Source organism: Schistocerca gregaria, chromosome 1 (assembly GCF_023897955.1).
Source record: "Schistocerca gregaria isolate iqSchGreg1 chromosome 1, iqSchGreg1.2, whole genome shotgun sequence".
In the NCBI taxonomy this organism is placed as follows: Eukaryota; Metazoa; Arthropoda; class Insecta; order Orthoptera; family Acrididae; genus Schistocerca; species Schistocerca gregaria.
The window spans coordinates 572,322,140-572,336,507 of record NC_064920.1 but is presented as its reverse complement, the minus strand read 5'-3'; the positions used below and the strand labels follow the sequence as shown (position 1 = coordinate 572,336,507).

Sequence of the window (14,368 nt, the reverse complement as noted above, 5' to 3'; positions counted from 1 at the left end):
GCCTTATCATAAAAATTATTATGGTAATGTAATTTCACATGTAGTGTTCTAATATATTATACTCTTTTCAGTGACTGATTACATGCTTATCTAGAAAATATTTAATTTTCTGTTGCATTAAATCTTTCATTTTCCCTTGGATTGCTAATCTCTTTATGGGCATTTGCTAATATTCTTGTGTGTTTCGCCATTAACTCTTTTACTTCAAATATTATCCTCCTCTACTTCCATGCCACCTGTCAAAGTATGCTGTTTCTAATGACTATATCCTTATATTGAAGTGCAAAGAACATGCGTCTCTATCACTGAGTATAAGAGATTTTAGAAAATATACTTATTTTCAATCCTTTGATCGATGACATAAGGATCTTGTATCACTAATGACTAATATGTCAAGTTTTGAGAAGAGATTTCGTTAGGGCTAAGATCTCTATCCCATCCTGCTGCAGGATAACAATGTAGAATTTACAACATGTGGCAGTTGATTCTTTTTCCATATTCTGTGCATTCTCAGTGATGTCCATGATGTAGAGGTTTAGACCTAAATGATTAGTCGAAATCAGAACGCTAGACGATGGTTTATGTAACACACTGACTGCCGTGAGGCTGATTGTGGCCACAGAAGAGCTCCCTGCCCAACACCGTGGCAGGGCCTAGTCTGGCAATGGAACACCCATCACTACGCCTGTGGCAGGAAACATGCTAAAATTATGTACATTATCAGCTTTTACTGCCCCTGGAAATTCTGTAAGTACTGTTGCGCATTACCATACTATGTCACTGTGTTATAACCTATGTAATATAAAAATATGGAAACTCCTCACAAGAAGACAACTTGAGCCATTATCACTGGAATATAATATCAATAGATTGCGATAGCAACAATGCATTGTGTTTACAACTGAACACACTTCACATGAGGGTCATTGTTAATGTTGAGTCATGGCACTATGACAAAGTTGGCAAAGTACCACTTTGCAGTAAAATTACTAAAAAATAACTAAGCCAAAATATTCAGTATCGATCTGTAAAACATGTTTGTTTAAGCATGGAACCCTTTTTATACTTTATAAAAAATTAAAAATATTACTTTTGCTTTTGTGTGAATGACAAATTCTCATGTACACATTACAGTGCACCGCACTCAGATTCGTGCAATGGAAAATGGACTTGGAAACCAGGAACCCAAAACATATAGCAGTGTGAAAGCAGAACTCACTTTCTCCATCTATTACTGAAGTTCTCTTGCAGCTCAGTTCACTAGTGCACATACTACCACCAGTACTGCATTGGCATTGAGACAAGTTATCACATGGGTGGGAAATCGGTGTTGCAGCAATCATCCTCAAGTGATGCTGCTGTCAACAAGAGCAAACCAATCCACCATCAAAGTATTAATGATATATACCTATTCAATCATCAGAGCAGGCGTTGTTTGGTCAAGACAAGTGGCCTCTGCATACAGATGTCCAATACAGCCCACTGTGGCATCCACTATTCCACTGATCATCAAGCTGTTTGGTCACGGTATCACTCCAAACACTGTGTGGCCCCAAGTACCATGCCTGTGTCGTAAAGACAAAATCAGCATATGTATGAAGCAGTACTGTTTAAGAAGCCACCAGCATAATGCTGCTGCACACGCCAGGCTCTCAGGCTTCTTGCTCTAAGGAATGTGGTGTGATGGACACACTGCCACTGCTTCACACCAGGTGTGGAAGCCAGACAGTGCTCATTGGCAGCTATTTGTCTCTGTCAATGTACTAAACCACTTCTTGTTGACAAGGGATTTTGGCAGAGCTGCTGGTGACTTGTTGACTTTATCAAGACCTTAAAAACTGCCATTCAAAGAAAAAATGCATGGCCTGGGTGGAGAACAGCTATGGCAGCCTCACAAACGAAGTATGGCAGCAGTCATACATAACCCACTACTACACACAACAATGAATATTCCCAAGGTCAGCATAGCTTGCTGGAGGTATTTGCAATGAAGAAACAAACATTATAAATGTTCAATGCATGTTTTCACCATTAACAATCATTTTGTAAGAAGAATCTAAGCGATCTACAACAAAACACCACAGTACTTTTCTTTCCCCACCAAAAATTGCTTACATACTTTCCTGACATTCCCAGTAAATTCAATTTCCCTGGGAATTACCAATTTTGAAACAAGTTGTCACCCTGATGAGATAGTAAAGATACTGCTGTGCACATTTAAAAACTCCTCAAACATTCAGCTTACCAGTTAAATTACATGAATTGCATATTTTAGAAATTTTGATATGGTAATGTCAAGTCCTTGATGGAATATAAACGGGAAGTCATTTTGATTTTGACAATAGTTCTCCAATTCATATTTATGTTGCCATAGGTATTTGAGAAATAAAACAGACATCTCACAAGTTGTCACTGTATAATATATTATAAAAGATTTAATAGTTTACCAAGAAAGACATGATAGCTACTTTGAAAATAAAACTCTCACAAAAACAAAACAAATAATGCGGCTTCCTCATTTTTATAATGGAATATACATGTCAAAATTCATTTTTTGTACAAAAAATTTATACCACACACACACACACACACACACACACACATATATATATATATATATATATACATATACATATACACAGAATATTACTGGTTTCAGAAGTAATACACCCTTTTCTTATTTTGCTTGCAAACACAGAAAGTCTTAACATTTCAGCAACAAACATGCAAAATATCTTGCAAAAGTTGTATCACAAGGCACAAGGAAAATGCTACACACAGAAACATCAATAGCTGATAATTCAACAACAAAAACAATGAACATACAAGAAAGGACAAAAATAAGTTCAGTAATATTGAAACAGATAAAATTAATAAAAGTTCATTTGTCTTTTGCTGTTTCTCTTCCTAAACAAATGCATATCATGGCTTTCAGTGTCCCTCTTCCTCAACAAACACCCCTTTCTCTTGCATTACATATTTCATAATGCCGTTATATAACAAATACAATGAAATGATATCTCATCAATTTTTTCTATGCAACAGTAATAGCTTGCAATATATAACACATTTTAATAGTATTGGGCAAAGCTAGCAATTTTGTGTGTATGTTTACTGGTTTAAGGGCACCCACTTGTGATATTTTTAGCCCTAATTAATTCACACCTTCAAATGAAACCAACAGAAAAATTTAGAACAGAGTGATATACTTTCAATACCACCTTTCTACATCAGAACTGAAAGTTGATCTCCCCGTCTATACATCCTACATGTTTATCAGAAGAGGAGACTTTTCTTCTGAAAAGTTGGTACAGTACTTCTATTTTGCATTTTTCCTCCTTGTTATTATAGGGTTTTGGAGCAAATAGTGGATTATTTACTTCCCTTATTTGATTTTGTTTTATCACAATGTGCCTATTTTCCTCTTCATAAGGTCTCAAAACCAAATCAATACGCTCCTCTATCAGACTGCTTTTATCCCTAACAAGGACTACCGTAGTCTATGGATTTTGTAATGTTAATATGAAGAATATGCTTTCAGCTGCCCTTTCACCATCTGACAACATATCTGTTATGAATGCAGAAGAGCAGTAACTGCTGAGATGACAGCCACTGTAGATTTGCAACTCTGCTCTTGCCAGTAACACTTAACCATTATCAAAGAGGTGTAATGATGGACAGCTGAGAAAAAAGTAGGCCAACACACTGGTGAGTCTTCATGACATAGTAGGTACCGTGATACAACTGTATACTTGAGCTATTTCATTTATTCCAATATACATATAGCTTCAAATGAACAATGATAGTAAGTTCCTTGTATAGCAAACAGTTGTAATTTATTTGGTTTGTCATGTGTCCAAAGCAATAATAGTGAAAATATATACCCTTATATAATTGAAATTATCTTTACAGTGAGAAATGTAAATTAGTCGGTTCTGGGCAAATGACTATCCAGATCATGTACTGGATGCAGGAGAAGTAATACTGCTTAACAATGCATGTAACTGCCATTGTTCCTCTAATCTTATCAATGTGACTCTGGAAATTCCAGCCCATGATGATGATTTATGAGTGTGATATGTTACTTTCTCTGTATGAAAAAGTATGTTCTGCCAAGAAAGACATGTGAAATTATTGTTTCCACAAACAATAATGATTACTGGAAAGATCTAATAATCACTTGGGAATATTAATAATTTAAGGGAACTAAGAAGTGGCCCTGTGACTACAAACACTACAGTTTACATTGTGAGAAATACATTTTCATACTAAAAAAGCAACTTCACCTTCTTTACTATATACTTTGCTAAAAAAACTGATCAAGCAAGCATCCTCAGATTTATTAATATCTTTCAAGACACACTGGATCGATAAAAATGTTTTTCTTTTCAGTCTGTAGAACAAATTGAAAAGCTCTAGTTGCAAAACTATGTCTATTATGGCACTTGCGGCACATTGTCATAAAGGCTGAAATACTGTCTCAGAACTGATCAAACCAGTTTCCTGCACAAAGGTCTATGCAGTTCCCATGGCAAACATGTTGAGTTACCAGCTACAAAGATATAGCTATTTCTCACATATATCAACAATAACCACATATGCTGAATTTACAGCACACTATACAGGTATATACACACACTTCAAACACAAATCAACTCAGTATCTGTCCTTCTGCCTGACCTTTTAACTGTCGCAACAAAACAACACAATTGTACAGTTTCACAGCTGGGCCCAGTTTAAGACCTCCTGCCTTCACCAAGTCGTCTTGTGACATGAGTACTAATGCATCACCATCCACTTCTTGTTCTGCAAAAGCATTAACAGCATGGGCACATCCAGGTATGCTGCGTAAAAATGTTGATACGTCATTAGAAGTCCAGTGACTGACAAGCTCTGGAGGCTGTGGGACAGCAGCTAGGAATGTATTAAGGTACTTTGTGTGCTGAGTCCACGGTATCGGTCCTTGAGAAGGTTGTGGATCATAACCTGGGCTGCGTACACTATTTCGAACTTCCAGTTCCAGTTGTGTTATATCGGCTGAATCCTTTTGTGAGCTACTTGCAAATGCTAGAGGATTAGGTGATGTACTCGTTTCACGAACAGTACTACCATTTCCCAAGTCTTCGCCACTTTGTACTGCTGAGTCACTTGTGGCAACTGGCATGCTGGTGGACTCCAAGAAGTGCCTGTATGTAGAAGTGTGATTCAGTACATGGCTACACAAAATACATTGTATGAATGATCAAAGAACTGAAAATATTTACAATGCAGATACAGAAAATCTACTTACGAAGTGGAAGTATATGGAAATACACAAAACAATGTAAATTTTCAAGCTTTTCAAATCAAAATTTTTATAATTTTTTGTGATTTATGTGTTTTCATTTTCTACCAGTAGATTAGTATATTTTCTCTACTCATAGTATATATAAATTACATAAGGAAATTTACACATTTATGCAGTGAAAAGGTGTAAATTTCAGAGGTTACCAGACTTAGAGGATCACAATAGACTTTGATGGCAACAAACCTCAGCAATATTTATTAACTCCATTTTTCATTTGTTTTTATGTGTCTGAATAATTCACTGACAGAAACAATGTTGGATAAAAGCTGAAACTGAATTTTCTGATAAAAAGATAAAAATGCCCATCATTATCCTCTCAATAAAGGAAAATGTAACAAGATGGAATAAAAAGCTTTAATGATACACAAAACCTGTTTAAATCTTTATGATTTGTGAAGAAAGCATAAGAACTGAATCTGTTTTTAAGACATGGCAATAATTATGGAATGTAATCTGCTGAAATTCTGTACACTCATCTCAATTATGTTCTTACTTGTCAAGATATTTCAGTTTTGTGCTATAATTTGAAATGAAGTTAATTTAAGCATCAAACTGCACACTACAAGTGGCTACCATAAAAGTGAAACAAAACATTATTGCTCAACATGAAATTAATGAAGTTCTTAACTTTTTGTTGTAACTATATTCTTAATTGCTGTAAAAACTCTTTTGCTTCAAACACAGCAGCTACAGTGCTCCAAAATCAGCACCAGTTATGTAATAAAAACTTAAGTTATAATGTTCACTGACAGCAGATGTAGAGTAATTGAAGACCCACAGTCAACAAAACCACAAAAATCATGAAGGATTCAAAGCAATTGATGAAACTTACAAAAATTCAAAAACTGGAAAATAGGCACTAAGAACAGATATCAGTGGTCGAACAGTGGCTGCCCATATTAATAATAGACTAAAATGGTTTCAGCATACTGATATACTCCTCAAAAAACTTTGTGCAATACAATTTTCACTTCAAAGAAGTATCACACAACAAATTTTGAGAATATTTATTTATTCTGATTACGTCCATTATTTGTTCTCTCACGGAATCATCATCCACATATTTACTGTGTGAAAGTGAACAATAAGAACAGATCGTGCAGGCGCATCTTTAAAGGCACTAACTTTCTTAAACTAATTTCAATCTACATTTGCTTATTTGTAATATATGACCAACTAATAAAGGTGCTTCTTGAAAGGCCCTGACATTCTTAAACTAATGTCCAAGTACATTTATTTATTTATTATTTGTCCCGTAGATCAAATCAGTAAAATGGCTTGTACAACTGATATGGGATAAGTCAATACAAATATACAGTTTACAGGAGTCTAAAACAGTAAACAAGAACACAGAAGAATGATTATTTTACATTACCTACAAAATTATGTTACTTAAAGTTACAGCTTTACAGAGAATTGTTACATGATGTGACAAAATTGACTTAACAACATTCAGCTTTGATACATTATCATGCACTAAGACAATTTTGATTCCAAATGTTCCTGGATGGTATAAAAGCAGTCTTTTATTAAAAGAGACTTCACTGTCTGTGTGAATTTATTTATTTCTTGGATTTCTTGTATAAAAGTTGGAAGATGATTATATAATTTTATTCCCATACACTTGACACCATCACTGTACAGTTTAGTTGAGTGGGTAAGTATTCTTAGAGAGCTTTCTGATCTTGTGTCATAATCGTGGTAATCCATATTTTTGCTAATTTTGTTGATACTTTTTTTGGTAAAGAATAATAATTCTAGTATGTATTGGCATGGGAGGGGCAAAATATTTAGTTTCTTAAATAATGGTTTACAAGTGTGTCTTTGTTTTTTGAACATAATTGTTCTGACTATCTTCTTCTGCAGTTTGAATATCTTAATTGATTCAGAATTTTGGCCCCAGAACATGATTCCGTAGTTAAGTACAGAGTGAAAGAGTGCATGGTACATTGTGGTTAGGGTACTTGTGTTAGTGACATTCCTTATTGATCTAATCATGAAGCATACTTTACTAAGTTTTGTGCTGGTAACATCAATGTGCCTTTTCCATGTGAGCGTATCAGTAATAGTGACCCCCAAAAATTTTATTTCATTTTCAAGTTTAACATTATTTTTTTCCAGTGATATAGTTGGTAGTAATGGATTTCTGTTTTGGGCCGTGTGGAAGGTTATTCCAATTGTCTTTTTTGCATTAAGCAGCAGCCTGTTACTTTGAAGCCATCGACTTATTTGATCTGTGGTCCTATCTATATTAGATTTGAGAATTTGTTCGGGCGCAGATACGAGTATAGAGATGTCATCAGCAAACAAAAGGGTTTTTGCGTCTGATAGGCTGTGAGGAAGGTCATTTATGTAAAGTAAGAACAGCAACGGGCCCAGGGGCGGAGCCTTGGGGAACGCCTTGCTTTATGGTATGTATGGAGGAATGTACAGTGCTAGCTGTACCTGAGAGCTTAGTTTCATTTAATTCAACATACTGCTGTCGATCTTCCAGATAGCTTTTAAACCAGTCATAGGCATTTCCTCTTATTCCATAGGAAAGCATCTTTTGCAAAAGTATACTAGATCTAAGAAGATACCTATGGCTAGGAGTTTTTTGTCGACAAGCTCCAGTACATGATCTAGAAATTCTTGAATTGCATCAGTTGTAGCTTTCTTACTTTGGAAGCCGAACTGAGCAGGTGAGAGGATATTTTCTTTGTCTAGAAAGGACATGATTCTTGTGGCCATTATATATTCAAATACTTTACTAAAAGTTGAAAGCAGTACAATGGGTCGATAATTACTGGGAACCTCTTTGCTCCCTTTTTTGTGGACGGGTATAATTTTTGCAATTTTGAGCATACCAGGAAATGCACCATTCAGGAATGAGAAGTTTATTATGTGGGGTCTTCTATTTCAATTTCAGATGCAGGCCTTAAAAATAGAGTCTCAGAGCATAAGTTTGGTTCTAGTTGTAAGGGACAGCTATTTTTAAGATGGTTGGCCAGGTTTTCTACTGTTTCTGTAAAGTAGTTATTGAATTCCTCTGCTGTTTCTTTCCCACTGGAGACTAATTTTCCATTTATTTTTAAGCTAATATCACTTTTTAGTTGTTTTCCTCTATTAGTATTCATATTAATAAGTTGCCACATGCTTTTGCTCTTATTTGAGGACAATTCGAGGCAGTTATCATTCTGTAGCTTTTTGGGTGCATTTACTATGTTCCTTAATATCTTTTTATATAGAGTAAAGTATGACTCAAATGCTTCACTACTACCTAGTTTGGATTTGCTAATGTAAAAAAGTTCTCTTTTTCTTTGTGATGATCTAATGATTCCTGGGGTGATCCAGCTGGAGAGTTTCCTATCTTTGTTGATACATTTTGTTTGTAAGGGAAAGTGGCAATTAAAATAATAACAGAAAATATCCAAGAATGCTTCATATTTGCTGTCTACTGTTTGAGCCTCATATACATTTTGCCAGTTTTCATTTTGTATATCAAAGAGGAAAGTATGCATGTGGGTTTTATTGAAGTTTCTCCTCTGTACAGTGGTTTTATTGTGTTCGTGACTGTTATTTTGCAACCAGACCTGCATAATTAATGCATTGTGATCTGAAAATCCTAGTTTGACAGAGGATACAGCACAATTTATATTGCTTGCTACTTGATCCAGACAAGTGGTACTGTGATTTGTTATCCTGGTTGGAGTGTTAACCATTAGGTCTAGGTTGTAGCTGTTCACAAAATTTTTAATGCTTAGATGGCTAGAGTTTTCTGAGAGAAAATCTATATTATAGTCACCACATATTAGAACACTATATGATTTTCTTTTACTTAGATTTTCTGTTACTGGTGCTAGATTTTTGTAGAAAGTCTCTATGTTACCAGAGGGTGACATGTAAAGTGCTATTACATAAACATTTAGATCTGTAAGCTCTATACCTGACAGTTCTATATCTTTTTCAATACTATACGAATTGCAAATATCAAGAGGTGTAGCAGTAATCTTGTCTTTTACAAATATGCAACTACCTCCACATTTGCTTATTAGTTGTATTTCTGATTAATAATAACAGTCAGGATCAAGTGCATTTTAATTTTTATATTGTTATTAAAGGAGTAACTGACAGCAACATCAATTAATAACAATGTTTTGTTGTATCCCTATTACCTCCTGCCAAGCCTCTCTCTCAGGGCATCCTCTGTGTTCACATTGTGATGCTCCACTATTTTATTGATGTGGTCTTTCCAAGAATGTTTTGGTCTGCAGTGTTTACATCTGCCAGGTTGTTTCCATTCAAAAATTTTCTTTGGCCACTGATGATCTGGTGTTCTCAATAAATTTCCATATTACTTTGATGATTTTCTTTCAGTCCTGTCTATCATTGTTTCGTTTTCCGTCATTCTAGCTCTTACTTCATCATTAGGTTTTCTTTCGATTAATAATATTTTGGTGCTCCTTTGTAAATAATCTCTTTCAACAGCTATTAGTATCCTTCTAAGGTCAGTATTTAAAATCCACAGTTCTGATCCACAGAAGAGGACCAATTCAACCACTGGTCTACCCACTCTTTCTTATTGTTTCCTGAAATGTTTTTGTCTCACACAAATGAATTCATACTTTCCTGCTTTGTCATATTCTATATTTTACATCTGTATCACCCAATTCGCTTTTGTCAATATATGTGATTTGCACAGCTGTAGTAGAAGGCGCAGAAACTATTATCAGTATTCTTCATTATCTACACTTCAAAGTGGATGTTTTCTGATACAAATATCTGTAATATCATTCCTGCAGGCCTACACTATACGTCATTTGATTGCTTGTATTCAGGATTTGGAAATCACAGTTGCAAATAGTCTTCAGTTCTTACAGGGCTTAAACAGCGCAGAGGCAAACAATCAGAGAAGAATAATATGAAAATTTTTGCCGCTCGCTTACCGATCCTTTTTTGCTGCTGGTTCCTCTTCATCTTGGACAACTATCAGTGATTTTGGTTCTTCACAACTCTCCACTCGACGACGCTTTGCTGGCCGTCCTACTGGATTCTTGTGGGGCTCCTGAACTTTCCTACAACATTCCAATAATTTCATTTCAGTTTGGACTTCACTTTCCCCTTCCACTCTCAGTATTATGTGACTTGGCTTCACCTCTGTATATTTGATTGTATATAATTTTGGAATGTGCTTTTTGACACAGAGATTACTTTTTATCTGTGATAGCAATGTTTGATTAAACAATCACAACCATACAAATTTAAACTGTAAACCAAAATAATAATAATAATAATAATAATAATAATAATAACACTCAGCAAATAGTGAAGATGTTGAACCGTGCGCGCGCACACACACACACACACACACACACACACACACACACACACACACACACGACCATTGTCTCTGCCGCCAAGGCCATACTCTGGCCTTGGGAGCCAGAGACAGTTGACATGCATGTCTGAGCTACATTTGAGTGAATATATATATTGTGTGTGTGTGTGTGGGGGGGGGGGGGGGGGGGCTGTTTTGCCATTTCAGAAGAAGGCCTCCTGGCTGAAAGCTTACATGTTTAGTAGTCCTTTTGTTGTGCCTGTCTGCATCTCAACGTCCCTTCTATATAGTGAGTAGCAATCTATTCTTTTCATAATATCATCATTATTCCATCCTGAATATTCCACTGTTTAATAATAATAATAATAATAATAATAATAGCAAATGAAAAATATTGCTATAAAGACAATTTTTGTATGTAAATGTGACAATGTCCAACAACCGCTTTCAGTATTTTCTTTCCTATGCAGTAAAGTTCACAATATTCAGCAAAGACTGCCCAGTATCAGTATCACTCAACATTTCCAAGTGATCATATTTAATCTCTAACTTTTTTCTGCATTTCAAAAATCTTATGTCATTAAAAATCTTGGTAGCCCTGATGAGTTGAACCACACTTAATGTAAGAAACAGAAATTATGCAAGACAAGTGTCCCAGCCTGGCTTCGCACAGGTAGCATTAAGTATCTATGAACAGATGACTTATCTGCCTTAGCGTGTTTTGTTTATGGGCCACAGTGTAGAGATATGAATAAAATTCAGAGAACGACATTACATACATCAATACCATCACTTTCACATAACTTACTTGACTTAACCAGTGCAAGCTAGGAAATGTATGTTCCATACAGAATTGGAGTTTGGAGTGATGTCTCATGGCAATGATGGGAATAGTTCATGATGAGAGTAATATATTTACAACCAACTTCAACAACATTGTATGCGAACTGTGGATATATGAGTGAGTCAATATGTATTGCAGGCTGGCTGAGGTGGCACACATAAACGAAAAAATCAGAAAAAATGGGCATTATCTAAATGTTTAGCTCATGTTACAGCAGTCCTCTTGTGAAGCGTAGAACACACTGTAATGCGTTATTCACACTCAATGCTGCAACTCCACGTTGAACACTCTTTATGACATAATTCTTAACTGTGGCACTCAAGGAATCGTATCCACAGCTAGCTTTAATTCAAGAAAAGCTGAAAGTTGAAAATGAAGTCATCTGCTATGCTGCTGAAACAACATATTGTATTTAAATACCAAAAAGTTCCTGAAGTATTTCTTACTTGTAGCATAAAAAATAAAGCACCATATATTTTGGATTCACACATCTTTCCACCGTGCAGTTGTTCTCAAATGATTGCAGAAAAACTATTGGTTAAAAATACCTGCTTCTTCCAAATTTTAAGTCTCACATTACAACTTGATGATTAGATGGTTATCATTTTGTTAGTGGTATAATTTTTTATGATACTTCAAAGGTGAGCACCTCACAACCCATTGTTTGAAGAATTTTCAGTGAATTAAGACTGTTGTTGTTGTTGTCTTCAGTTCTGAGACTGGTTTGATGCAGCTCTCCATGCTACTCTATCCTGTGCAAGCTGCTTCATCTCCCAGTACCTACTACAACCTACATCCTTCTGAATCTGCTTAGTGTACTCATCTCTCGGTCTCCCTCTACGATTTTTACCCTCCACACTGCCCTCCAATGCTAAATTTGTGATCCCTTGATGCCTCAAAACATGTCATACCAACCGATCCCTTCTTCTAGTCAAGTTGTGCCACAAACTTCTCTTCTCCCCAATCCTATTCAATACCTCCTCATTAGTTACGTGATCTATCCACCTTATCTTCAGTATTCTTCTGTAGCACCACATTTCGAAAGCTTCTATGCTCTTCTTGTCCAAACTAGTTATCGTCCATGTTTCACTTCCATACATGGCTACACTCCAAACAAATATTTTCAGAAATGATTTCCTGACACTTAAATCTACATTCGATGTTAACAAATTTCTCTTCTTCAGAAACGCTTTCCTTGCCATTGCCAGTCTACATTTTATATCCTCTCTACTTCGACCATCAACAGTTATTTTACTTCCTAAATTGCAAAACTCCTTTACTACTTTAAGTGTCTCATTTCCTAATCTAATTCCCTCAGCATCAACCGATTTAATTTGACTACATTCCATTATCCTCATTTTGCTTTTGTTGATGTTCATCTTATATCCTCTTTTCAAGACACTGTCCATTCCGTTCAACTGCTCTTCCAAGTCCTTTGCCGTCTCTGACAAAATTACAATGTCATCGGTGAACCTCAAAGTTTTTACTTCGTCTCCATGAATTTTAATACCTACTCCAAATTTTTCTTTTGTTTCCTTTACTGCTTGCTCAATATACAGATTGAATAACATCGGGGAGAGGTTACAACCCTGTCTCACTCCTTTCCCAACCACTGCTTTCCTTTCATGCCCCTCGACTCTTATGACTGCCATCTGGTTTCTGTACAAATTGTAAATAGCCTTTCGCTCCCTGTATTTTACCCCTGCCACCTTTAGAATTTGAAAAAGAGTATTCCAGTCAACATTGTCAAAAGCTTTCTCTAAGTCTACAAATGCTAGAAACGTAGGTTTGCCTTTTCTTAATCTTTCTTCTAAGATAAGTCGTAACGTCAGTATTGCCTCACGTGTTCCAACATTTCGACGGAATCCAAACTGATCCTCCCCGAGGTCCGCATCTACCAGTTTTTCCATTCGTCTGTAAGGAATTCGCGTTAGTATTTTGCAACTGTGACTTATTAAACTGATAGTTCGGTAATTTTCACATCTGTCAGCACCTGCTTTCTTTGGGATTGGAATTATTATATTCTTCTTGAAGTCTGAGGGTATTTTGCCTGTCTCATACATCTTGCTCACCAGATTGTAGAGTTTTGTCATGACTGGCTCTCCCAAGGCCGTCAGTAGTTCTAATGGAATGTTGTCTACTCCGGGGGCCTTGTTTCGACTCAGGTCTTTCAGTGCTCTGTCAAACTCTTTACCCAGTATCGTATCTCCCATTTCGTCTTCATCTACATCCTCTTCCATTTCCATAATATTGTCCTCAAGTACATCACCCTTGTACAAACCTTCTATATACTCCTTCCACCTTTCTGCCTTCCCTTCTTTGCTTAGAACTGGGTTGCCATCTGAGCTCTTGATATTCATACACGTGGTTCTCTTCTCTCCAAAGGTCTCTTTAATTTTCCTGTAGGCAGTATCTATCTTACCTCTAGTGAGATAAGCTTCTACATCCTTACATTTGTCCTCTAGCCATCCCTGTTTAGCCATTTTGCACTTCCTGTCGATCTCATTTTTGAGACGTTTGTATTCCTTTTTGCCTGCTTCATTTACTGCATTTTTATATTTTCTCCTTTCATCAATTAAATTCAATATTTCTTCTGTTACCCAAGGATTTCTAGCAGCCCTCGTCTTTTTACCTACTTTATCCTCTGCTGCCTTCACTACTTCATCCCTCAGAGCTACCCATTCTTCTTCTACTGTATTTCTTTCCCCTATTCCTGTCAATTGTTCCCTTATGCTCTCCCTGAAACTCTGTACAACCTCTGGTTCTTTCAGTTTATCCAGGTCCCATCTCCTTAATTTCCCACATTTTTGCAGTTTCTTCAGTTTTAATCTACAGGTCATAACCAATAGATTGTGGTCAG

At 36.1% G+C, this 14,368-nt stretch overlaps 1 protein-coding gene across 6 annotated transcripts in view; it reads right to left on the bottom strand.

Moving 5' to 3' along the window:
• Positions 1-2,406: 2,406 nt before the first annotated feature.
• LOC126356406 (lethal(3)malignant brain tumor-like protein 3) overlaps positions 2,407-14,368 on the bottom strand; it is an 89,371-nt gene continuing 77,409 nt past the window's right edge. For all 6 annotated transcript variants that reach the window (XM_050007368.1, XM_050007370.1, XM_050007369.1 and 3 more), the window contains 2 exons: positions 10,273-10,401; positions 2,407-5,186 (listed from right to left, as the gene is read on the bottom strand). In XM_050007368.1, coding sequence (XP_049863325.1) covers positions 4,652-5,186; positions 10,273-10,401 — 664 coding nt within the window. In that variant the 3' untranslated portion in view covers positions 2,407-4,651. The remainder of the gene's footprint in view (positions 5,187-10,272; positions 10,402-14,368) is intronic.